Below are 27,947 nucleotides of genomic sequence, written 5' to 3'. Positions count from 1 at the left end.
TCTCTCTCTCTCTCTCTCTCTCTCTCTCTCTCTCTCTCTCTCTCTCTCGACCTCCCCCGCATAGATTCCTGCATGCGCGTTCACGTGTCTAAAATGCTCAGCAGCACCCTCGCGCAGTTCGGCTGCATACAAGAATCATTATTTTTAGCGCCTGGCTCGTGTTGCAGTGTCGGGGTCGGGAGAAGCTCTTTTTCTCCATCTCCGTGCCACTGTTTGAGCAGGATTCGTGGGAAGCACGAGAGAGCTACGAAAAGCACTGACTGGTGCGTGAAGTTGCGGGGTGTAACGTTAGAGGATAGAAAGCGAAGAGGAGGATAACGGACTGACAGAGAGAGGAGGGGAGCACCACCAACACATCTTTCCACATATCACTATCTGGTCATAGGTAAACGGCCTGCCCGGAGATGGCTAGCCCCGCAGATGTCCCGAATGCTTCGCCGCAGGACGAGCCGGAACATTCGGGGCCGAACCATCCCGAACCAGCCTGTCTGGAGGCACAGAAATGGATAGAGGTAAGTGAAGTGACCGCTCAGGGAGGCTCAGGGGCCTGCTGCTCCAGCACAACGGGGACCGAAACGGGCCATACTGGGGGATATAAATACATAGCCTACTGCACCGGTGCACCGTCACCTGTTGTGGGGACGGTGCAGTGTCGGGTTACCGTGTGGGACAACGGCTCTGCGTGAACAAACGTTGTGTCTCAAGTTTTTACACGTGTGTCCCCTAATGTTATTTGACACACACACACACACACACACACACACACACACACACACACACACCAGCACTGTGGGGACTTTAACACCGACCAAGCTATAAAATAAACCACACACATAAAAGTAAATCCCTCAGTTGTTTAGTATCGATCATGTTTTTTAGCCTACTTGCTGGAAGGTCAGGTGAAACGCCCCCTTCTTCAGGCGCGAGGGGATTCCGGTTGCCATGGTAATGAAATCGGGCCAGAATTCAAGCACGAAATGCTATAGCCTACAGTACCAACCGTTGATCGCATCGGATGAGATTGTGTGGTTTGCTGCATCGTTTCCACCATCATCTGCTCGGATAAAAAACGCCTCTCTCTATAAGCCTGAGTGGTGAATCACAATTTTGCCCGTGGAGCTGAGTTATGACCTATTTTCTGCTGTCCCCGCTTAAGCATAGCTACTTGCCAACTAGAATCTCATATTTTGGAAGTAAAGTATTGGAATTACAACAAAAAGAACATTTATGTAAAAGTTTTGGCTTAAACTTCACACCTCAGCTATGTTGTGAATGTTCAGCAGCCAACAACTCACTAAAGTAGCCATTTTTAATTGGATGTTGAATCAGTCCATAGGCCTAGTGATAAAACTGAAATCCAGTTTGAGATTAAACATCCAAACAGTTTAAAAAATGCTAATGGTTTCCAAGTTAGGGTTCATGAAACAAGATACTCAGATAAAAAATATTTGAATATAACAAGGAATAAAACACTTTTTGGCTGAACTGGTCCCAACCATATGGTCACAACCAGTAGACATATGCATCCACTGGTGACAGCTGGCAACTAGAGATGTTTGTTGTTGTCTGTCTGTCTGTCTGTCTGTCTGTCTGTCAGTCAGTCAAAGTGAAATGGTTTGCCTGGGGCTGCATCTTTCCTCTATGATTACTTTAGAATTTCAGAGGCCACAGAAGTAGATCATTCTTCTCTCAGATCTGTTAGTGTCCCAAATACAGTACAGGAAAATTTAAATGATCCGCATAATGAAAATCTGTCTGTGGAGAGTAATGGCCTATTTGAATGGCTTTAGAGATATTAATATGCACAGTCTAATTTCCCACCAAACTTGCACAGTTATGCCATGCATGACGTTGATGTTGGATGGCTCTTACTCTCACATCTCATCCTTGTGCCCTTCTCAATCACAACATTTTTTACAAGATATATATATTTATTCCAGTTTCAAAGGATTAAGTTATCAGCTAGGCTTTTAATAATTCTCAGACATCTCAAAGACATAGAAGACCTTCCTTTAATCGTTACATTTTAAAGCAGGGGCCTGTTTAGTTGTACTGAGCATACTTTTTCACTCACTGATGGTTAGAACTGGTTATCGTTTGGTAGCTTTAACAAAATATGGCAAAACTCTCTGTGGATCAGTGATTGTTGTGCATCCGTACAAGAAGTTTAAAATTAGCAAAGGTATGATTTAGATCTGAAAATATGTGATCATAGAATAAGGGAACAAGACATTATAATCTGACCAGACATGTAATAACAGTTTTTGATACTTGTTAATCAAAATTAAACACAGTGCACAACTCTTCTTCAACAAATGCTTTATTTCACAATTTATTTGGCCAGCTTGCCTTCATCATGGTGGTCATGTTGTCTTAGGTTTTTTCTGGTTCATTGACATGCAATCTATCTATCTAGTCAACATCACTACAAACTTCAGATAAATAACATTCCAACCATCTTTTTTTAAAAGATTTTGTTTTACAGTATGCAGAATCTCATTTCATTGATGCAAATATTTACAAGATATAAAATAAAAATATAGCTAGCGGTAAATACAAAATATAAAACATGACATCCACATTTTTAAATGTAAAGATGTTTTCAAAATACAATATTTTGTCTTAACCCATTAATGGACAAATAGCTTGGTGTTAAATTGTTAAACAGCAAAGGGTATTCTTTTATATATATACTTGAGTCTCTACTTATGCACTTATGGATAACTCAAACTAATTTCAAAGTCAATCAGTAGAGTTGACCTCAACACATCCTTTAATTTAAATTCATCTTGCTCTCAGGCGAAGAGTACAAAAATGGCTTCAAAATGTTTACAAAACGAGAAAACTATTGGTAGTTGTATATACCCAAATGCAATGGACACATTCTGCTCTGCACTTAGAAAGTATTAATGCTAGCTACATCAGTAGTGAAACAATGTAGTCTAGGTTAATGCTGGCCTAAGTCTTAATCTCTCTCGCAGTGTCTGCTCAGCGTTCCTCTTGCTTTGTCGCCTTCCTGCCTCCTAATTCTCAAGTTATTTTCAGAGCGGTCGGGCTTACTCTATTTCTAGTGTATGTGCTCTCACAGGTGGGGATGATTCAGGGTTAACCATGCTACCCTACGCTCCATTCAGCATTCATGCATGTGTGTTTGCCATGTCTGTAAAAGTATGCAAAGTGTATTAACACACACACACACACACACACACACACACACACACACACACACCACACACACACACACATGCCGATCAGCTATTTCTCCTCAGACACTCCCTGGTTGGGTGACACTGGTCACTATGGAAACATAACATGGGCAGGCTCTCAGGTGTCACTGTTTCTGGGGGGGCAGTAGAGCAGTAAGCTATATATCACCACATGACCCAAGCAGGAAATTAGACTGGCACAGACAAGAACTTTCTGTTAAACAAAGTTAACCTCTGCTGTCACTGACATATACGGTACATAGCAAGAAGGGTCTGTCACACGGAAAAAAAGAAAGAATGTGTGCGTGTGGGTGTGTGTGTGTGTGTGCGTGCCAGATGTCGCAGCTGTCTGTCCTAGGCAGATTAACTTCAATGGTCACAGACAGCCAGCTGTGTCTGAACGAGAAAGAGTGTGAGAGCAGGGATTTATGGGATTTTCCATGCATCAAATGCTGTATGAAAGAATGAGAAATAATGATGACACAGGCTTGCTGTTGACAGAGATGTCCTTCATGCCTCAGTGGTCTTTCAAGTTTTTGTGAATAGTTACAGTTTGCCACCGACAAAGGTTAGTTATAATAGTGTATGTAGTATCATGATATATGATTGATTGGCTCTGATTAGCGCTGTGCAGATGTTTCAAGTAGCATTAGTTTATGTTGTGAAAAAAGCAGTGCAGTAAACTGTACTACATTCAGGATGCAAAGTACTCTGAAATTTACATGCATACTGACTAGTACTGAGTGACATAATTCACAGAAGTTTTGCACTTAAATGTATTTTGTATCTGCATTGCAAAACAATACAGCTTTAATAACAAATAACAGCAATACAAGCTTTAAGTATGTTAAGTAGGCTACATTTCTATGTACAGTGCAGAGTGAAATATAAGGGTATATCAATGTATATCTGTGAATTCCATTTTACTGTACTTTTACTGCCATTTATTTTACTGTGATGAAGATATGTAGATCAATAAGTGTGCTGGCGTTACAGAGTGGACGTGCTTTTGTTCCTCATTACTCTGATCCAGATTAAACTCATCCTCAATCTGGATTATGACTTTATCTCTCCGTCTTTCTCTTTCATTTTTGTATCTCTTTTTTTTGTCTTCTCTTCTTCTCTGTATGCCACATTAGTCCATTAGTGTGCAGAGTGCCTACAGCACTTGATAACATTATAACAAGGCAATGCTTCTGCAACATCACAGATGAAAACACCAGCCTCCCTCAGTGGACTGTGCATCACACTGGTGCACTGTTCTGAAGGTATTTTACCAGAGTCCTCTTACCATTTTGACCATCTGCTTCACGGTTAAAGGTTTTTAATTTGTTTCTCCAAATTGCAACTCTATTTCCTGTTTTCTGATGTTTTATATTTTATATATTTTTCTTGTGTATTACAAAACCAGAAAGGAGATATGTCAGACTCATTTCTGGCTACAGTCTCAGGCTATAGTCACAACTTGGGCCCCGTATTATTATCACTTTTAGTGTGGGCCTGCAAAATCCTGGCTTTTGTTGCTTTAATGCATTACAGCACATGATGATGTTTAATAGAAATTACACCACTAACTTGATGTACTGCATATTTTTCTCCTCTCCTGCTTTCTATTTTTCCAGTCGCGCATTCTTTCCATCTTTTTACAGTTGGTAAAATAAAAGTAAAGGGTACTTTGGCCTAGTTTTTCTTCCCCTCTGCCCCCCACACACAATCTCACCTCAGGGTTTGAATGGTAGCTGCTGCTGCCATTCACCCAGACTGAGCAAAGCAATCCACCATGGGGACTGAGAGGGAACGAGCGAGGGAGGGTCGAATTACCGATGTTGGTGTTGAAATACCCCCAAGGCCTTTGGCTTGGTTTTTGTAGCAGACACAAATGCTCACTTAACACATATACATTTTCTCTCTCTTTAACACACACTCATAACAATCCTTTTTAATCTGCTTAAATGTTCATGACTTTTTCATCCAAAACATGCACGCTCCCATCAGTCACTGTGTCAAATTGCTGTATTTCAGTTTTAGCATTTTACACATAACCAATTGTTAACAACCTCCACCCGCTGCCCACTGTCACACACACACACACACACACACACACACACATTACCTACACAAAACACAAACACAATTGTTCTGCTCTCCCTCACTACAGTACTCTCCTTGGTCAGTAAATGATGCATGACCATGCTGTAAATGTTTCAAAGACCTGGAGTCAAACCTTGATAAACATGGTGTATGCGTGCGTGCGCGTGTGCGTGTGACAACAGAAGGATAAAATACAAGAAAAAGAAAGCGATGCCAATGGGAAACATCTGGTCATCACTTATATAACGATAAAACAATATGCTGTTTTCATAGCTGCGGATGCACTCTGTGTGTGTGTGTGTGTGTGTGTGTGTGTGTGTGTGTGTGTGTGTTCCTCTCATACATGAGGTACACGTGCAGGAAATAAATCATAAATAGCACCATGAATAAAGTGCAGACCAAGACTAAAGGAAGCAAAAGGACTCAAATATGTTGCTGTCAAATTGACCTAGGATCATTATTTGTGGTCAATTGCACACAAAAACTGACACATTTTCTCAGAGTGTTTTTGTGGATGGCTGTATAGGAGCATACATTATACAGTATATGAGCAGTAGAGACAGAGAGAGTGTGTGCCTGCAGTTAACAGTTTCGGTGCTAACTATAATCTGGGCTAATCTGGATTAGAAGTCTAAACAGTCAAACCTCTTCTTTTCCATTGATCTTTGGCTGCTGGTTACACAACACTTCCAGAAAACAGTGCATGTGTGTGGGTTGTGTGGGCTTCCTCCTCCTCTCCTGCCTATACAGGATAGACTGAAAAGATGGAGACAGGGTAGAGGATTGAGGTTATCGTTCTCTCAGGCTCTGACTGCGTGCATTTAAATCAGGGAAAGTGGAATGAGGACACAGAGCAGTGTGTCTATTGACTTGGTGTCACTCTAATTTGGGTTCTACTGAAGCAAAAAATGTTGGGGGAAGGGTAAACCGGGCAGCAGCAGGTTCCTCTGTCAGGGACACAGGGATGCACAATTCAACAGACTGCAGCACTTTTGTACTTTATCTGTTAATGACAGCGATCATATTAGGGCTGCAACTAATGACTATTTTCGTTATCGATTAATCTGTTGATTATTTTTCAATTACTTTACTACATCATGAAACTATGAAAATGCAGGTAGAATAGACCCCGTCACAAGTACCAGGAGCCCAAAATTACATCTTCAAAACCCCACAATTTTGAAATATACAATGTTATAAAACAGAGGACTACAACCATAGAATGTTTGGCATTTTTGCTTGATAAATGACTTAAATAATGAATCGATTGTTGATGATAATTCATTTTTGTTCTTTTTGTATTGATATCTGCAGCATGGCCAAAAATAGAGGGTATTGCTGTCATTTTTGAGGATATTACATAGTCTGCTTTAACCAGATTACTGATTAATAAAAATAATTCTTAGTTGCAGCCATAGTTCCATTCCACCTCCTTTACATCTGTCTCTTCCTGTCCCCCAGGCTGTAACTGGGAAGAGCTTTGGAGACAAGGACTTCCGCAGTGGATTGGAGAATGGCATCCTGTTATGCGAGTAAGCATCTGACATCACTCCCACTCAGTTTTTGATGTCTGAAGTCGCAACAACATACATAAACTCCTCTAAGACTCAATAAATCTCTGCTTCTCCCCTCCTCCACTCAGGCTGCTGAGTGCAATCAAACCAGGGCTGGTCAAGAAGATCAACAGACTGCCCACCCCCATCGCCGGGCTGGTAAGAGGACACTCTCCAGTGTGACATTCAGCCCTGTAAAGCAGCCTGTTCGTCAAAGTGATAAAGTGTGGTCCCCTGCTGTCTGTCTCTAGGACAACCTGTCCGTCTTCCTGCGGGGCTGTGAGGAGTTGGGCCTGAAGGGCTCCCAGCTGTTTGACCCTGGGGACTTGCAAGACACTTCCATACGAGCTAACCTAAAGTAAATAGGCGTGTGTGGCTTTTTATTCCTGTTTATGTCCATTTTAATGTAGGATCACATGGCAGTAATACATAACACTCTCTCTCTCTTATCAGGGACTCTGACTGCAACCGCAAACTAAAAAATGTAAGTAATGAATGCCTTTTTTTTTTTTTTAAATGTTCTTGTTTTATCTTTTATGTCAGCGTGTTTAGCATTTATGAATATGCATACAACTCTTGTGTCTATGTCTCTCAGGTGCTGAACACAGTGTTCTGGCTTGGGAAGGCTGCCAGCGGCTGTGCATCCTACAGCGGCCCTACTCTCAACCTCAAGGAGTTTGAAGGGCTTCTAGCTCAAATGAAGTTGGTGAGTGAACACACTGGAGAGGACAGAGCAGCGAGGGGGGGGAGACAGACAGAAAGATAGATAGCATTGTGGAGGAGATGCGGGGGATGGATTTGTTAGTTTCCTGTCTTTGTTGGGGTGCAGGAGAAACACACGAGACAGGAGACAAACACATTTTTGTTTTTGTTACACCACAGCTACTCCTATTTCAGGAAGAGACACAGGATATGAGTTGAGAAAGAAGAATGGTTCTGCACATTTTATCTATAGGATAATTGGAAGTGTATTCAAATAACAAGAACACCTAGCTTTGTGTTTAGTTTTTTCTTTTGCTCCTAGTCTCCTTTTCAATCAATTTCTCAACCCATGTGTTGTCTCTTAAGTGAGCATCTTCATGCATCTTTACTACCTTATACGTGTTTTCAAATATTTTCCTGATGGCTGATGTGTGTTTGTGTGTGTGTTTGTAGGAGAGTGACGAAGGAGGCGACAGTTCACAGAAGCGCGGCGTTAGAGACAGCGGCTACGACTGCTGGGACTCTGAGAGGAGTGATTCACTCTCTCCACCACGACACACTCGCGACAACTCCCTAGACAGGTGCGAGACTGTCAACACACACACACACACACATTCACACACACACACACACACACACACACACACACACACACACACACACACACACACACACACACACACACACAAACATATGTGGATGCACACACCAGGGGTATGTCAGATTGCTGATAAGAAGTTAAATACAGCTGTTGACATTTTCAACACATTTTAAAACTAATCCCATTGATACAAAACACACATGTAATTTTACAAGCCCCTTTTACACAACCTATTCAAGCCAGTAATGTTGCGCCTTTATTCCGCCTCCCCGTTCTGTATAAGACATCAATTATTCAATCAATCAAGCAGGATTCCAAGCAGAGAATTCACGGTCACCGTTCAGTTCCTCCACACTTGCCTCGATAGCCCCTCTGATGTAGAGATGGAGATGAACACAGAGATGGTACTGTCCATCCATGCAATCGGGACCTCAGCCACAGGCCCTAGCTGCTAGCCATACCCAACCCTTCCTCTGTGGTTGCTCTGATGTTTACATTTGAAAACTTTTAACGGTCAGGCTAGCAGAGTCAGCAGGAGACTGGTGAGTTGAATTCCCTGTCCTGATGAGTGACTCATAGTCATGAGATGGCCGCAGAGATGGTTTTGCTAGCTTGAGCTTATCTTCTCCACCTTTTCCTTTGTGTTTACATTTAAAAACTTGAGCTAGCTGGCTAGCTAGCCCAGGCTAGCAGAGTCGGCAGGAAACTGACAAGTTGATTTCCCGATCCTGATAAGGGATAAGGGACTTATAGCCACATGCCATCACCGTCCAACATCAACAACATTAAGCACAACTAATATTTGTAAAATAGACAATTCAGCATAAATGTTGCGGAGCTGACAGAGAGGCGACTGGAAAGGCTCACGCTTTCTAGAACATATACCCTAGACACCGACGCTGTTGTGTTGCACATGATGCTATCTAAAATCAGTGGGGCAGCCATAGGGGGCAGCATTATGCCGGCTTTCTTTGGTTCAGTGTAAAAAAGCAAAGCCGGTGTGATGAGGAGCCTTCTTTACAGCAGTATTGTGGGATCTCTGCAGTAAAGGATTATATGTGTTTTTATCTGTTACTTTTGTTTTTGACAGTCTGGACTCCTTTGGCTCCCGCTCACAGCACAGCCCTTCTCCTGATGTGGTGAATCGAGGACACAGTGATGGTTGGTTCTGATACAAATTTCTGAACTGCGAGCCAGGCCAGCTGTTTTCCCCTGCTTCCAGCCGTTATGCTAAAATAAGCTAGCCCCATACTTTGCATACAAACATGAGAGTGGATGTAGATGCAAATAAGCGTATTTCCCAAAATGTTGAACTATTCCTTTAAAGCAGCAATCCAAAACCCACTCATCCATAAATATCTGACTGCTGTTCTCTAACATGTTGGCATGTTAGGGTTTTAACCTTGGTATGTTATGGCTAGTCAGGCGGGCTGTGGATAACAGCTGAATGTCTCAGACACAGTGTGTGTGTGTGTGTGTGTGTGTGTGTGTGTGTGTGTGTGTGTGTGTGTGTGTGTGTGTGTGTGTGTGTTTATGTGTGTGTGTGCCCCAGATAAAGCAGCTGTTGGTCTGAGTAGCAATCACTAGAGATTTGGACATGAGGTCACATCCTGACTGTCGTATGTCAGTCTGTGTGTGTGTGTGTGTGTGTGTGTGTGTGTGTGTGTGTGTGTGTGTGTGTGTGTGTGTGTGTGTGTGTGTGTGTGTGTGTGTGTGTGTTTAAGGGGAGTATCACAGGCATCCTGTTTTTGTCTTTTATGTTAACGGTATAATATGTGTGCAGCAGGGTGACAAGAAAAACACTATTCCAGAGCTGGGAATAGACTCATTCCCTGCATTCCCTAGAGGAAAAGTATGCTGTCTTACTAAGTAATATTTATAACCCAACAAGTAAGATGGACAGGGGATATAAATTGTCCTATTCTGTCTAAATGTATTTGCAGAATATTTCATAGATTTATGCACAATAACCTTGTCAAACAGTTGGCAAATAAGCCCTCATTCTCTTCCAAATAAGTTTGACTAACCTTGGAGTTTGTTTAAAATCTGTCTGAGCAACTTATTTTTAGCATAGTTACCACATTAACATTAACTCAGCAATTACCATGTTATTATTACTGGTAGAATTAAAAAAAAGCCCATAATTATTAATATTAAATATTAAAAATATTTGTGAGCCCATAGGGAGATATAGGCAGAGGCCAAACCACAATTACTCTTCCAATAAAACAGCATTGTGGGATGGGAAAGGCTTAAGATACATACAACCAGTTGGCAATTGAGGTGAATGAGGGAGGATGCCATCCCCCTTGTTAGCATAATGATCAAAATGCATGCCCCTTGTCAACCTGACACCCCCCCTCCCCCCATCCCCTAGTAGCAGTGTGAGTGCAGGGGCAGAGGGGTTGTTGGGTTGTTGAGTTGAATATGTTAGTCTAGTCTGCCTGACTCATTGATCCGTTATCTGACTCGGGTTTGTGCAAGTTAGAATCTATGGCCCCGACCATGGCTCTGGAATATCAGTGTACAGTACAGTGTATCAATCCATAAATCCAAATGGCACTGTCTGTGGTGCTGAAGTAGCAGTCAGATTTGTAATTACTTTTCGTTAAGTCTGGCCCTTCTGTCAGTTTTGTCTTAGATCTATAATATTCTCTAAACTATATTATTATATATATAATATATTCTCTACTAAATATAGCTGGGAGGAGGATAAAAAGAGTAGTTCACTGGGTGGTTCGCAAGTCGCGGGTGAACGTCCCCCTGTTAAAAATCTACTGCACACGACTACCCTTTCAGTCTTTTCAAATTTAATATGGTGGTAAAAGGGCAGCCCCATTAACATATACAGAATTTGACTGTGATGTGGTGTTACAGTAAATGTCAAAAATGCTTAAAAGTGTCTAGAAACTCTTTCTGACTAGAAATGTCATGTTCCATATCATGACAATGTTTTTTGCCCTTGCTGATATGGAACTTTTGGTTTAACGTGAAGCTAATATGTCTTGAAAATCATATAGCGTTTGCAGAGGCTATTATGCAAGAACCAATTAAAAATGTTTTGTGACATACTTTCTAACCTTCTTCACTGTTTTCTCTTTTATGCTCCATCACTGGTTGTTGCCCAGGGCGAGGCAGCGACTCGGAGGCCGATGCCCCCAGCAGGAGGCCAGATGTGCGGAAGGATGACATGTTGGCCAGACGGACAGGCAGCAGTAGCAGTGAATCAAGAAACTTGATTCCCTTTAACCAGTTTCTTCCCAACCGAACCAACGCCAGCTCCTACATGCCGACACCACGGCGAAAACCACATACAGAGGAGGGAGAGCAGCGGAGGTAATGACCAACATATCAGTGCAATAAATAAGTCATATATAGATGATATATAGATATAGATTTCACAACACATGTTACTAAGTGGTGCAATGGGAAAATACAAAAACTGAGCAGAAGGAAAGGTAAATCACACAAGACACACAAACTTCCTCATTCCTAATCTTTCCCTGCTGTTACACACCATTCCCCAGTCACTCTCAAGCCACTCCAGAGCAGTCCAAAAGAACTGGACCGCACCACAAAACTCCTAAAACTGTCACTTGGGCACCTGAGAACAACGGGGGAAAACTAAAACCGGAAGAGGAGAATGTGAGCCAGGAAGTGTTGGATCAGAAGAGGCTGCTGATGTTGGAGAAGGCAGGGATTAAAGTTCTGCCTGCTGTTGTTCGCTACAGCAGGTCAGAGAGGAGATGCATGACAGCTGCTGCTGCTATGGTTTGACAGTTTTGGTCGTGTTCACTAACGGATCGTTATGATGGTCATTTTGTTTGTGTTTTTTTTTTCCTGGTGATCCATTCACACTGGTGATGAGGTTTGACTTTTGGGGTTTTGTAGGTATCTGGTTGCAGCAAACTGGCTTATTAATGATGAGTTTTGTGTGTTGGCATACATATCTGACTAACTGCTTGCTACGTTTCTGTGGTTCACGTCATGGGAGAGATTGAGTTAAATAATGGCAGTTAGTAATATTGTAACATAAGTTTTAATGGCCATGAATTGCTACCTAATCGCTGTGGTATTTATTTATTTTTTGACGCACACAGTGATATGTTTGCCTGTGAACTATGACTAATTAACAACCTTGCCATATTTCAATATTTGTGGAAGCATGTCAAATCCAAACTTTGCATGTGACTACGTCTGCTCACAACATGCAACAATGGATTTTTGATTATCTCCGAAATGACCTTGCCACCCCATCCCGTCTCCAACCCAAGGCCTCCCACAATGGAGGACCAGGAAGTGAGGTCACCGTTGCCGAACATTATCCTCCGCTGCGATAACGACTTTTTGAGCTCTCACAAATCTGTGTGGGATTCCTCCTCTGATGTGGAAGAGGAAGCAGAGGTGCAGAAAGTCCCGGATGTTCGTAGAGACGACCTGGCATCCAGACGAGCTTATCGCGGCCCCGTTGCTCCCAAGGTGCATCAGTTTGTCCCTCCACCTGTATGTAGCAACAAAGACAGAGAGCGCTGGGAAGGGATTAGACGAGCCTCGCAGCAAACACTGCAGGAGAAGGAGCTCAGGTTAGCCAGTGTTTGTTTGTGTGTGTTGCCATTTTTCTTCTGTTTTCTCTCTAAGTCACTGCTAAATATTCTGTCCTATTTCCCTACTTTTTCTTTTTTTTGGGGTGTTGTGGTCATTTGTGGTATGACATGTGCGTGCTCCACTTTAATGTGACGTGTGTCGTGTGATGCCATTGTGCTGGCTCTGTGATTGGACAGTGAGAAGGAAGCGGTTCCTGACATCATTACACGCAGAGACAACCCCTTCCTAAGCTCCGCCTCTCGCTTCGAGGAAGAGGAGGATGGGGAGGAAGAGGGAGAAGAGGGAAAGGTTAAGGCGACGCCTAATAAGCAGAAGGATGACCTGGCTCGTAGACGGGCTCAGAGTAAACCCCTCCCTCATAGGGACGGACCAATAAGCTTTGTGTCTGCCTCCATGAGCCAGGCCGATATGCAGAAGTGGGAGAGACTCAAGATGACTGAACCCAGGTGCCCAACACACTCTGTTTCTGCACACATGCAGTACAAAGCACTTAAAAGCTGCTGCATGTCAAGTGTGTGCTTTGATAATGACTGAGAGAATGTGTGTGTGTGTGTGTGTGTGTGTGTGTGTGTGTGTGTGTGTGTGTGTGTGTGTGTGTGTGCTTCTAGTTTCAGTTCGAAGCAGATCATTGCAGGCAGGAGAGAATCTTTAATCTGCAGAGACTTTCATATGAATTTACAACCCGCTATATATTTTTTAAACCCACACCGTGGCTTGAATACATGGGGATTCACTACCTCAATTTGAAAGACATCCAAGTTGTATCCTCACCTACTACTACAAAACATGCGTTATCTGAAAGCACGTGTCATGACTCTTTCTGTGTCAGCTATTTTAAAATCCTAATATAATTGCACCAACAGTTGCTTATTGTGTAATGAGTGCATATAAGACAGAACAGTAAAATAATATTAAAAATTGGAAGAAAACATCTTACATTTTTACTTTATTTTACGTTTTGCAGCTGTTAATTTGTTACAGTACCATTTAAACTAATTCTAACTTTTTACAACAAGCTCCAAAGAGTTACCTTTCAGAAGACACCAGGATTATATATGTTATCAAAAGGGTTTAACAATATTAATCATTTCATTTTGGGTGAATATTTATTTATCTAGAGCAAAAATACCGATTATTGGTTCTAACTTCTCAAATGTTTGACTGTTTGAAAGTTTGACACTTTTTTTTCTGTTTTATCCCATAATTAATAGAATGTCTTGGTTTTTGACTATTAAGATTTCAAGATGTCTCCTTGGGCTCTGGGAAACTACTACTAACTAACTAAAGTTTACTTGGATAGATTTAAGGATCCCCCCCTCTCATATTTTATTGTTAGAAACAATCAGAAATATAAAAAACTCATAAGATCGTCTACTACAGTTTCAGCTCTGGTCTGTCTTTAGTCTCTTGTATCCTTTTGTAAGCAGCTATATCCCTTAGATTTAGTTTCCCCTCTCTTCTTTTCTCTGTTGCTCCCCATGTTCTCATCTGCTTGTTTATTCTCCTCACTATTGTGCACTTCAGGCCTCTTCAGTCTTCTTTGACAGGCATTGAAAAAGAGCAGGGAATTGGCCGATGTGTGTGAGGCTCTATGTGTGTGACCAAAAGGCGACTGTTGGCTGTGAGCACTGCTTTGGCTTTGTTTTTCTCTCTGCGCTGATGTCATTAGATAGGATAAAGAGATTTTTGTGTTCCCAGAGAAGCAGCAGTTACCAGGAAAATGTGACTACCTAGAGTAGATAAAAAGCTTGGTGTGTATGTTGTGAATGTACGTATGCGTTAAAAGGATTTAAGTGCACAGTCCCATGCTTTGTCCTCTTCGATCCATTCACACTTCCTGTTTGATTCATCATTTCCACCTTGTCCTTCCTTTGTCTTCACAGTCTGATCCTCTGTCTCTGGTTGCTCATGATTTCTTTTCCACCCTCCTTATTTCCCCCTGCTTTTTTTGCTGGCTGTGTGTGTGTGTGTGTGTGTGTGTGTGTGCCTGTCTTCATTTGTGAGATTGTATCTACAGTGAGGCTAGCCCGTCCCCTGTGTGTCAGGCTTGTCTGGAGAAAAATTATGGAAGTCCTTTCAGCAGATCAGCAAAGGCTGAACGAGGTCACAGCAAAGTTGTGACCTTTGGGGGCGTGACTGAGATCGAGCAGCCAGTAGACACATTCACTTCAAGTGAAGGGGAGGAGACAGAGTTGCTAAGACGACTCCTTTCCAAGACAACTGTAGCCATGCCTACCATTGGCCTGGGCTCCCAGCTTTCAGAGCGGGAACGCAGGTATGGACGAGGCCAAATACAAGACAACTTCAGTGCTACAGCTACACTGGCTTGAATCCAAAGTCTCTTGCATTAGTGTGGACATTATTGAGAATCAAATAGGTCCCTTTCTCTTTCAATAGCCTACTTTTGGAATATTATTTAAATGGTTTAATGGAATTGCTTGTCAATGTCCTTTTGGAAAATGTTTGAATTGGTAAATTAGGTAGTTTGGATGCACCTGTCTGCACTGGCTGATATGAATGTAGTTGTAATAGGGAACAAAGGCAAACACTTACTTGCGCACACATATGCATGTATATGCTGCTATGAGAAGTAGAGCTAGATAAATCAAAGAGTATTGGCCTATATATAATATATATAATTCAAGCATTTCTGTAATGTTTGTGTAACCTTTTTTTCTCCTGAGATATTATCTGTTCACTTTTGATATATGTTTCAGAAATTTTCCATAAAATCAAAACACTTAGATGGATGTTATCACATGACTCTGATGGTCAAAGAGCTTAAAATGACATCACAGGTCTTTTTTTTTGTTTGTAGATTTGCATTGGTTTTGCATGTTTTTTCTAACCCTCATTTATTTGTCGCTGGGAAACTTTTGAATGTTTTTTCAGTTTGAAATGTTTCCTTCTTTACAATCTGTATTCTGTACTCTTAAGTACCTGTGGCTTGCTTTACTGCATGTTCACACCTGGATTGTAAGACTATAGTATCCATCGCAGTTGCTGCAGTTTGAGCTTTATATGATGCTCTCACAGCCAGGTAAATGGACCTGACCTCAATCAATCCACCGCTCCGTCCGCTGACCTACCACCCTGCACCCCTGAAACCCCTCTAACTCCTGCAGAGCTGGATGCCTGTCTGGCTCAGTATGAACAGAGAGCAGAGGAGGAGGATGAGGAGGAAGCGGAGAGGATCCCAGATCTCCAGAAAGATGACATGATGGCGAGGAGGACAGGAGTTTTCCATAAACAAAGCACCTCTACAGTGGCTTACAACAGTTTCCTGCCTCTGCCCAGCACCAAGCGCTACACACAAGAGGAGGTCACAACTGATGCTGCTCCGCGGAACAAAAGGAAAATGCAGGCAGACAGGAGCAAGAAACTGAACGTCAGGTGGGCTGAGATTTGTGTGTCTAACAGTGTGAGAAGGCACTAACAAGCTTGGTGTGGTTTGCGTCCTCAAAGAGGTTCTCCAGCTTGATGTTTAGTTATTTCAACTGTAGGAGTTTCTCTCATAGATTGGAGCAACAGCAACCCAGAGTTCCCATGGAAACACCTCAACCGCACCCTGACAAGACTGTAATCCGAGCAACGTCTTACAGCGAACGTGAATATGATGAGCAGGAGGATGAGTATGATGAAAATGAGCCTGTGCCTGACCTGGAGAAGGATGATATGATGGCTCGAAGGACCGGATCATTCCAAAAACCGAGTGCAGTCAGAACAAACCAGGCCATCAACCAGTTCCTGCCAGTACCTGGATCGGTTAAATATAACATTTCCCCAGTGTCTGCAATGAAGGCACTACACAGAAAGCCTAAACTCAGAGAGAAGATAGCTAGTGAAAGGTATTTACTGTGTTTGAATGATGAAGGCATTGAGGTGTCTGCCACTACTGCAACTAACAAAGCATGTTTTACTGGCAAAGATGAAAGTTTGTTTGTGTTTGCAAGTTAAATGGCCTGCAGTACTAACACTAACACATCTCTGTGGATGATTTATAGTTGATCCTGACTTGACTGTGTTGTTTTGGTTCCATGCCAGCATGTTTGATTGCCTGCAGCTGGATGTCTGATGTGGTTTCATTTGTATTATTTGAATATGAAAGGACTGGTCGACTTTGATTTGCTGTTGTGGTCGGATTATTGGAGTTCTGGTTCTGATATGGCTTGGCGAAGTTTGTGCTTGCTTTGGACTTTTCTGGCCTTTTTTCTCTTTTTGCTGATGAGGTTTAACCTTGACTTTGCTTGGTTCTGGTTGAGTATAGAACAGTCGGCTGTCGTTTTTATTTAAAGTGTAAATCAATGCTGAATCACATAGAAACAGAAACAACGGCTGCTCCACTCTGTAGTATTTGAAATTCTAGGTTATTGGGAAAGAACTATGTAATATACTAATCAGACCAATTCCAAATCCAATAAATAAAACATTCAAGGTTACCCTACCAACTGAACATTGTACCTAATGTTCCTATAACTAGTACCAAAATACATATTTTCTTTCCAAGCAATGTCCAAGAGAATTATTAAGAAATCACAGATATAAAATAAAGTGTTGCCAAAAACACATATTGGTTTGGCTTACCTGTAGTATTATCTAGCCAGACCGATAGTTTTGGTGTCATTTCCCAGGTTTTAAAATGTCCGTCTTTTAAAGTTTGTTAGAAAATAATTTTGATAATTGGTTAGTAAGGATACTTTAGCAATTTAGTGTTGTCCTCACTTGCAGAAGGGGGACTTACAAGAGACATGTACAAAAAATGCCCCTTGCACTACCCTATGATCTACACAACTTGCTGTCAGTAGTTTTCATAGGGACTATATCTTGAGGAAAAAGTGGTTCCAATGAAAACCGCTGTCTTCTGTTATCTGTGATGCGGTCTTGATTTACCCGTTGAGCTATTTCCTTGTAATCTTGGCCTTGTCACTGGATTTTAGCAGCATGGTTACCGTGGCAGCAGAACCTCAGGCCCCGCTCTCCAAAGCACCAACCCTCCCTCAGTGTGCAGGGCTGAGGGAGAGGCAGGAGAAGGATGGAAAGGAAGGAGACATGACAATCTCTGTCACTGATATGTCTGAGCCCCTCTCCTCTCCATCACTCACCCCTCCACCCAGTCCTGCTGATGCTCAGACTCGTAAAGTGGAGACAGAGCTGGAAAAGCAGTGTGTGGAAGAAAGAGTTGAGAAAAAGGTAGAGGAGAGAAAGAGAGACGTGAACGAGCAACCACCAAAGAAACCCTTCTGGCTGGATGACGATGATCTACCTCCCATCATGTGAGATGCCCATTGAACTCTTTTTGTGTCTTCATCACTTCCTTCTCAGATGTAGCTCTGCCATTCATCCAGTCTAAAGTGTGACATTAGCAATAATGCTGTTGTCCATTCCCTCATCTGCTGTTTGCTCTTATTCACTATTGTTTTAGGATGAGCCGGCGAGTTGCTTTTATGTCTGAGGATACTGAGTAAGTCTTTCGGCGTGAATCTGGATGAGCTTATGAATGATAACAATATACTGTATACACACTGTGCACGTTCAATTTCAAGAGTACAGTCCAAAAATATACTAATATACGAACGCTAACATCCAGCTTTTTATTGTCATCTTTTTTTTTAAGTTCTGTTTGTCTTGCCAAGTTCTGTTATGTTTGCTCAGTTGCTTGTTTAATTGCTTTGTGTTTAGTTTATGGAAACAGTAACATATTTCAGTTACTGTGTGGAGGTGTGGTGCAGCACATATGCAACTAATATAAATCCACAATATACAGAAAAGAACAATAAGAATTACATTGTAATATTTGTGTTTATTGGACTGGTATTGGTTGTGTCTAAGTATGTCTTGCTTTGTGTCCATATCTTGTAGACCATCTTTGTTTACATCGTCTGTTCATTTTGAAAAGGAGGCAGTTTCTTTCCCCTCTCTGTTCCTTTTTCGATTATTGAATGTGTTTTCATTTTTTACATTACCGGGCAATTGTAAGTGACCGACGTAAACAATGAATAAATAAATTATATAGAAAATATTGAATGTTTTCCAGAGCCAAATTGGACTAAGTGAATATGTTAGGTCAAGTGATTCAGTAATTTATACAAGATTATACTGTTTTCTTCCTCTCTAGGAGTGTGAGCATGGGTGACATGCTTAATGAGGAAGAGGTTGGACACTTACCGCCACTGAGCCAATCACGATATGAGCGCATGCACGAGCAGTACAACAACTTTCAGGAAGATGACGACCACTGGCAAAACGTAAGTGACTAATGACATTTAAATTTAGCATGTTGGGCCCATTTAAATAAAAATGTAAATATCTGTATCTTATTCAAGTAACAGCAATGTCCTGAATTAACACTGCCATTATTTGAACACTGTGAAACCATGACAGGAATTGGCTCGCTGGAAGAATCGGCGTCGCAGCACGTCCCAGGAACTGATCAAGAAAGAGGAAGAGAGGAAGAGGATGGAGAAAAGGATGAAGGAGGAGGGAAGTGACTGCAACAAGAGGAAAAGCATTAAGACCTACAGAGAGATTGTGGAGGAGAAGTAAGGATGATATTGAGGCCCTTATTTTTGTTGCACATGGCCCTTATTATGAGACAAACTTATTTAAAGTAGGCCAAATTTAAACCTTGGTCTCTGTCAAAAAAAAACCCCGACAATATAAGAAGCACTACCTAGACACCAAATGCTTAGTGTCTCTCTACGTACTTCTCTTTTCTAGGGAGCGCAGAGAGGCGGATTTGTGTGACGCCTACAGGAATGCATCGACTCCGGAGGAGGCCGCCATGGTTTTACAGCGTTACGCTCTTCGCTTCACCATCAGTGATGCAACACTGGACAGCCTAAAACTGCCCAGATCCACTGCAAATCCCAAACAGGACCTTGATAAGGTGGATACGGAGCACAAAACGACATCACCTGTAAATGAAACATCAGAACCTCTGCACAAACCAGAACCACCTGTTATAAAAGACCAGTGGCACACAGAGCCTGAAGAGACGGAGACAAATACAACTGCTCAACAAGAGACATCAGTTTCTGTCTCCTCCAGCTCCCCAACACCTGGCAACACCCTCAGCCCGCTCACAAACTCAGACCATGTGCCACCTCAGTCACTCGAACTGAATGAACCTCAATGCAAACCGACAGAGTCTCCAACCAAACAACAAAAACAACCGATTACAGGAGATGCAAAGCCTCAAGCCAAACACACGCCACCTCATATTGCACAGTTGCAGCCTCATACCACACAGCCTGTACACACACTCCCCTCCCCTTCATCTGTATCCCCCAGACCCGTCCCCCTGCTGGCAGCCAAGCCCTACTGCCAGCCCAGGAACATAATGTCTGGACACAAACCTGTCAAGGTAAGGGCTCCATATCAGTAAGTCACACCAGTCAACATCACCTGATACTTCACTGTTTCACCTGTTATTCTCTGTATGCAGTTTAAATGTGTGTTTAATAATATGTCAAGCTAGCAACGAGCAACCTCTTTAAAAAAAAAAAAAAAAGAAGCATCATCTTACTGAACAAGATGTTTTGTGATTTAGATATTAATGTTGATCTCTGCCTGCCCCCTGAATACACTGTGAAAAAGCCCGGTCTCGGGAGACAACACAGGGGTTGTAAATATCAAACAAACACTCATAGTGCACCTTTAAGCCTTGACTGAGTTAATGACTCTCGCTAAATAAGAAAAATAGAATATCCATGTAATCCTGACTTCTATGCATGTGTCCCACTCAGATGGACGGGTTGGTGCGGGTAAATGGAGAGGTGACAGAAGATTTATTTGTTTCTACTCCACCTACATCTGCTCGACACTCGCCACCGGAGGTCAAAGACATTTCCTTCAAACAGATGGAGAAAGACGTTCCCTCCGTAACGACGGAGAAAGATGTTTCCTCCAAACAGATGGAGAAAGATGTTCCCTCCGAGCAGATGGAGATAGACGTTCCCTCCGAGCAGATGGAGAAAGATGTTCCCTCCATACAAACAGAGAAGGACGTTCCCTCCATGTCTATTGCGACCAATCAGGAGATGGTAGAGCAGACACCATCTCCAAAGACAGAAAGATCGACCACGTCTTTAGGCTCTGCCATCAGCTCCCTGATTGGAGGCCGAAACTGTACCGTCACGACAACTATTGTGACAGAGCTCACACATGTGGAGCCACATCACCCGGATATCCAAAGCAATGGACAGGTAATATACATATAATACAGTGGCATTTTTAAGGACAGAATACCTGTGTTTTTTGTGTGTTTATCCATTTAATATGCTTCACATTACTGCTGGCCATTTTCAAAAAGACAGTTGGTTTTAAGATGATGTTTTTGGAAATTACCCATGGGTTTCAGTTCTTTACAATACACTATGAGGAACAACTGTCAGTTGTCTCTGCAAGTTGTGTTATAGCTGCAACTAAATACTGCTAAACATTTAAGTTGTTATCATAAAATTTTCCATCCTGGTGCATTCAGGTGTTTGTGTAAAGCCTTGACACCTGAGACATGAGTGTCGTCAGCACTCTTTTTCTTTCTATTCATGAGCTGTGTTGGTGGAAAATGAAACCCAAGGGATAAACTGAAAGCAAACATGGGTGGAGTTAAAAAAATATGTCGAGAATTTAGTTACTTGTTCCATTAAAAGGATGCAGTTCAGCAGCTTTGGTATCGACTCGACTCTGGTATTGGAAGCACTTGCGTGCTAGCCTGGAAATCCAGAACCAAATCCGAAAGATTAAGGGTCTGGCTATGAGTAATGAAAATGGCCCAACTCGAGGGGCGGCACCAAGCATGCATTTAAAAAGAGCACTGCACGCAATTGGATAACACTACGACCAATGTTTACTGACTCATTCCGGACTTTGACGTCGCAGCGCTGTCGTTATCTGTTTAGCTCGCCTCTGGCCCGCCTATATCCAATACACCGATGTGATTGGTGCAGCTCGGCTCCAAGGGCATGGGTAATGAGCATCATTACTCATTGCCAGAGTGACTCGCTGAGCAAATTCAAATTGTGCTCTCGCGAGAACTCTGGATTTCCAGAGTTATTGTATGCACCAACACAGAGGAGTTTCTCCCCCCAAAAAATCATTCTTTCATCTTTATTACCACAAAGTGAGAGCACAAACAGAAAGGCTGGCGAAGAGAATACGATATACTTTAACGTGCCCATGGGGAAATTTGTCTGAGACTCCATACTGCAGTACAAGAACAATAAATATGATATACAGTTCAGACATAAAACATGAAAAATACATTAAAAACAATGAATAGAAATTCCTGTACATGTACATGGCTCTTGCACAAAACTGAGGCAACATGCATTTTTTGCCTTCCTTAGTTTAAAACACAAAAGTGAAGTACAAAAGAATGTTATGTTGTGGTTCAATCTAAGTCAGGGAACATTATATAGTCTTAAAGAGGGCAGAAGTTGTAACTCACAGTGGAGAGACATGAGCCTGACCTGACACACTCTTCAGCTGTTCACGGGGATGGATGTCCTATGTAAAGCAAGTTTCAAGTCTCTTCAGGTTGATTTTAACATTGTATTTACATGAACTGAAGCCAGCGACTGCCTGAAGAACAGACAGTAAAACTACAGAGCAACTATGTTATATTTTGGACTTGAATGGTCCATTCATTTTTTATAAATACACATACAGTAACTAGAAACAAAAGAATTATAGATCCACTTTTCAGTTAATGCTTTATTCATTTGGTTGAATATTTGACTTTCAGGTTAATGGTACTTCTGGGTTATCTGGGAGTCCAGTGGGGGGGGGGAAGACTCAGCCAGCTACATCACCAAACAGCCTGCAAGAATATTCTCCCACTGTCACAGGTAAAACTGTAACTTGTACTTGTATGTACATACTAGTTTTATGTTTATTTTAACCTATTTTTGATCAGCTTTGTTGTCATTGTTTTTAGCTGTATGTCTGTTTCTATCTTCCTATGAATTGTTCTGTGTGTAAGTATATTGAGAGCAACCAAAACAAAGAGTCAAATTCCCTGTATGTGTACACATACTTGGCCTATAGAGCTGATTCTTAGTATATTCTTATTTTGATCTGTGTGTGTCTGTGTCTTTCTCTGCCACAGAGGGACTTCAGGAGAGCAGTGTGACTGTGAGTATCTCTCAGCAGCTCCAGCTTTGTTTTTTTCTGTTTCTCCTTCATTCTTAAATTTGGCCCTGTCCTGACCCTTCGTCTCCAGTAGTCGCTGTAGTCAAACATGTCCTCTCACCTTTCCTCTCTTTCTGTCCTTTTGGTCCGTATACATGTGTGTGTGTGTGTGTGTGTGTGTGTGTATGATTGTCCGTCGGGTCTGGGTAGATTGAGACCCCCATGTTGAACTTGGCTAAACGTGTTAATCACTGGGTCTGGGACCCCAATGAGGAACGTAAACGCCTGGAAAGTTGGCAACAGGAGCAGGAGCGCCTCCTACAGGTACACTGGTGGAATGTGCATGGCACCATGAATGTTCAACAGAAAACAGAAGGCACAGAATGTACTGGATATGTGTGTGTATATATATATATATATGTATATATGTGTGTGTATATATGTGTTTATGTGTGCATTATACGTGGGTTATTGTGTGCATACAGTACTTAACATGGACAATGTTTCTCTACAGGAGCAATACCAGAAAGAACAGGAGAAGCTGAAGAATGAGTGGGAGAAAGCACAGCTAGAGGTGCAGGAGGAGGAGAGAAAACACAATGAAGAGGTACTATTACACACAGACTGACCAACACATGAAATCATTCAGTGCTTTTGTGTGTCTTACATGTTCTCTATGTGTACATCTTCCAGGAGAGAAGAATCCTAGAGGAGACTGTAACACCCTTAAATCCCACTGGCTTGTTAAATCAGCATTCAGTTCAGACAGGGACGACTTCATCAGCTCCAGAAAACAATGAGACAGAAAAAGGAAACGTTCCTCTACAGCAAAACGGCCAAAGAAGGGAAGGGAACGAGGATCAACATGCATCCAAGCTGCATTTTTTCCAGGGTGAGATGCACGCAGAAATACACACGATATGCAGGAGGTGTCCACGTGTGTGTGTGTATGCACAGCTCATTCAATCTCAGGTCAAACATATAGTCCCTTAGAGTTTCTGTAATAAAAGGTTATGTCTTTAACATTTTCTTTTTTATTATTACTATTAATTATTTTATGATGGTTTTTGTAGATTATGCATGTGATGGTGAACATTCAAAGAAACAGGAACTGTGGAAGACGGCCTCTCTGGACCGCAACCCTCAGTTAAACCAGCCACATATTGTTAAAAGGTATGCCCGGATGCTTTTGTGCACCTTTGTGTTTTAGGGTTGTCCCATAGTGCTGCATGTTTGTTCTGAATGTATGTAAAGTTGTTGTTTTTGCCTTTCTGTCATTTTTCTTATTTCACATTGTGGAAACACTTTGAACTAAGTAATGTTCTGCTTTCAGATCAAATGCATGGGTCTGAAGTGCCCTTTTCTATGTAACTGGAAGAAACTATGAGTTAAAGCAAGACTATGTAACTTTTTCTACATAGCGGCCACTGTGGATACAAGTGATAACTATGAGATAATGCAAAGTTTTAAATTGCATTTAGTTAAAATACTAAGCTAATGTAACAGCAGCACAAGTGGAGAAGACAGTGAACTGACTCAGTATCGTGCATTGTAATAGAAACATTTGGATTATTCTACTGTAGAGATGCCAACAATGCACTCATAATTTCTAAACCACTTGTTCAAGGTGAAAAATGTTCATGTGTTAAGCAACATTTGTATATGTTAAATATATATTAACCTTGAAAAATATACATTTAGTTGTTTCACCCTAACAGACTTTTTTATGTATAAACAATGATCATCTGAAATGCTCTTTACCGCTCTTTATGTGTTACAAACATGTTATAGATGTTTTGGATGTGCATGTATTTATGTTTCTGGTTTTCTTTCTTTTTTACCACAGGTCTGAGTCCCATGATGCTGTAACAGGCAAACAGCAGCCCTCCCCTTCATCACCTCAGCCTCCCTCACCCAGCAGGTAATGATGCGAGCACACATATACACAAAAATAATTTCTAAAAGAAATAAGGCTGCGCTGTTTAATGGAGTGAAGGTGCTTTAATGTCGGTTTTCCTCCTGCTGTCTGCATGTGTGTAGGTGTGTTAGTGGGAAGAGGCTATGTTCTGGTTGTTCTCAACCACTGGGAAAAGGAGCTGCCATGATCATCGATACACTGGGACTGTTCTTCCACGTACAGTGCTTCAAGGTACAGTGTTATTCTAGTACACACATGCACACTAATAATGGAACTTTATATTTTATTTTACTTTAAACAGAAGCAGCATTTGCCTTCTGTGTAAAGGTTTTGAATATATACAAATTTTACTAAAACAAGTGTACTCCATCACAATTATGTCCAAGGTAGCAAGATGTAAAATGTGTGTATGATGTAAATAGTTGACTGTATTCTGTGTTCTGTATCCCTCAGTGTGGAGTGTGTGATGGGCAGCTGGGTGACGCCTCTGCAGGGACTGATGTACGGATTCGTAATGGACTGCTGAGCTGTCATGAGTGCTATATTGCATCTCGGGGTGAGAACACATGCCCACACACACACAGACTGACACACACTAGCACATGCATATATGGTGTTACAGACTTTCTTAAAGGCTTTTCTTCTGAAGTTTATATTGGCCTTTGTCCTCACAATTTATTTTATTTTTATTTTATTGGTTTATTTGATAGGGACCATGCATATTTATGAACATTGTTGTATAAAAACACCATGTAAATATGACAGAATTAGTAAAAATAACTACTTTTCATTCGCAGTCCCTAGGCAAGTGACATAGGACTAACATAGAGACAGCCTGCAGTCATACAGCACTCATTCACTATAAATTAAAAGGTACACATAATGGTGACATATACTGTACATTGACAAAACAAAACAAAAATACATGATGACAAAGACATTATTCATCCACCTTAATTAAATAAAATGCCTAACCCTAACCCCTTCTCTAATCTGAAAATCCTTTTAAACAGTACTAATTGTTTAAACTGTCCTAACCTTAAACTAGACCCTTAATAAAATGAGTCCTTATTTTAAGGGTCTAACAAAGTGTCACCAGCAAGAATAAGATCAGACAAACACTGACAGACAAACACTGTTATTAAACAACCTCATTATAAGTTATGAGAGCAGACTTTAACACATTTCCATGTCTTTGTATGCAGGCAGAGGTCAGCCCACCACACTATGATGACCTGCATTTGAACTGGAACCTGCTCTGTCTTTGTCAGTGATTGGATGGAGAAGAATTCTCACATTCTGGAAAACTCTTGGAATCATTGTCTTTTTCCCGAAATGCACAAACTGCTTTATGGATGCCACTTTGAGCGAAAACTGGACTGACCTGGACTGAGTGACAAAACATCACATGCACATACAGTGCAGTGTGTGTGCTTATTATACACTTTAAGATTTTAAATTTGTGTAGCATGGATGTAATTAATAAAATCAGTGTGTTTAGACCTTTGCACATCCATACTTAGCACAGTTAAGATACTAGAATAAGGATCTGTTCTGTCACAAGCTTAACATGTTACGCTAAAAGCTGAACCACTACACATCAGTCTCAAAGTCTTGATTCATTAACCCCTGCTTCTGCACTGATGACTGATGATGGTTTGGGTTGGATAACCTGGAGTAGCTCGACCTTTATAATGCCTTACTCATCATCATACCTTCTCATTCTTTTTGGGTTTTGTGTTTACAGTTTTGCATGAAAGAAGAACATATATAAGTTATTGCTCAGATGGAGTAGTGTGAGCTTGACGTTCGTTGTTATCGTCTCAACACCTAAACTTTAACTTCCCTCTTGTATGTTGTACATCATCATGATATTTTTGATGAAAATCTGGCTAACTTACGCAAGCTTTTTTCTTTATAATTCATTTTACAGGAATGAGAATGCATGTTATTAATTATATACTTGTTGTTTTTTGGATTTTTAAATATTTTCCCTTTAAAATGTTTTTGCCATTGTTAATTCTCATAGACTGACTGCATCTGAAACAGTGCCTTATGTAATGAATGCGAGGGTGTAGTGTAGGAGTAAGTCACACTCACACAGACCTCTGGGTCTCGGCACATGCATGTGTGTGTGTGTGTGTGCGCGCGTGCGTGTGTGTGTGTGTGCGTGCGTGCGTGTGTGTGTGTGTGTGTGTGTGTGCATTCACATGTGTGATTTGACTTGAAGCACAGTTCCATACCAGCAACAAACATTTTAAATGGATCTCCAAATCACCTGCTGTTCCCTTCCACCCCCTCCCGTGAGATAAACCAATGACACAAAGTGATTTGCTGCTTCCCTGTTAATTATTCCCCCGTATAATGACAGTTTCACAATGTCCTAAAATCTCCTCGTCTGCCTCTATCACAAGTGTTGCCTCTCTAGAGTCTGAGCTCAATGCCTTTCTCCTCTGTGTGTCATTGCCTCTATCTGAACACCTGACAGCGTCTTCATCAGTCAGAGAAATAGAGTGCTCAGTTCATTGTCTTTTATAGCAAGTGTATGTTTATCAATAAAATATTTTAAATGGGATGCTGTCTGTTTTTTTTCATCTTGAGTTTTCTTTAATGAAAATACACTTTAAGTAAGCAGGCAAAGTAATAAATCCACTCTGACTGTGTAGAAAAGGTCCTTGCTTAGATCAACATCTCAACAATGGTGGAAAAGTCTTAAGATCTTTTACTTATGAAAAAGTAGTGATAAAATTATGTAAAAAAAAAAAAACAGAAGTCTTATCAGCAAAATGTACTTAAAGTATCCAAAGTAAAAGTACTTATTTTGCAACAGCGTGGTCCTTGTCATTACTATGCATTACTGTGTAAACTGCATTTTAATGTCATTTTAATCTGTAAAGTAACTAGGAACTATAGCTGTTATAATAAAGCTGTTGCAATAAATGTAGTGGAGTAAAAAGTACATTTACCTCTGAAATGTAGTGGAATATAAATATTAAGTAGTATACAGTGGTGTAGTCTACGTGATATGCAGGTATACGCAGTATACCCACTAAGAAAGCTGCAGGATTTCCATATACCCACTTAAAAATGCCCATTGACACGCAAAAACATACTTTCCATTATAGTTTTGATATATTTTG

The 27,947-nt window shown here is 41.3% G+C and overlaps 1 protein-coding gene across 2 annotated transcripts; it reads left to right on the top strand.

Moving 5' to 3' along the window:
* The first annotated feature begins 97 nt into the window (after window positions 1–97).
* Window positions 98–27,376, top strand: LOC144525947 (LIM and calponin homology domains-containing protein 1-like). 2 transcript variants are annotated; one of them, XM_078263025.1, is made up of 23 exons: window positions 98–512; window positions 6,759–6,829; window positions 6,940–7,009; window positions 7,102–7,208; window positions 7,304–7,334; window positions 7,446–7,556; window positions 8,006–8,133; window positions 9,244–9,314; window positions 11,282–11,489; window positions 18,874–19,003; window positions 19,140–19,297; window positions 19,476–20,121; window positions 20,504–20,962; window positions 22,504–22,606; window positions 22,867–22,892; window positions 23,100–23,213; window positions 23,404–23,496; window positions 23,583–23,781; window positions 23,963–24,062; window positions 24,736–24,810; window positions 24,930–25,038; window positions 25,261–25,363; window positions 26,013–27,376. In XM_078263025.1, exons 1-23 carry the CDS (start codon window positions 405–407, stop codon window positions 26,036–26,038), a joined length of 3,246 nt encoding a protein of 1,081 aa, XP_078119151.1. In that variant the 5' UTR covers window positions 98–404; the 3' UTR covers window positions 26,039–27,376. The 2 variants fall into 2 exon arrangements, with proteins under 2 accessions (XP_078119151.1, XP_078119159.1); XM_078263033.1 differs by lacking the exon at window positions 23,100–23,213.
* Window positions 27,377–27,947: the final 571 nt, after the last annotated feature.

Source organism: Sander vitreus, chromosome 2, assembly GCF_031162955.1.
Source record: "Sander vitreus isolate 19-12246 chromosome 2, sanVit1, whole genome shotgun sequence".
NCBI lineage: Eukaryota > Metazoa > Chordata > Actinopteri > Perciformes > Percidae > Sander > Sander vitreus.
The sequence above is the reverse complement of the archived record's forward strand: the minus strand, read 5'-3'. Positions and strand labels throughout refer to the sequence as shown.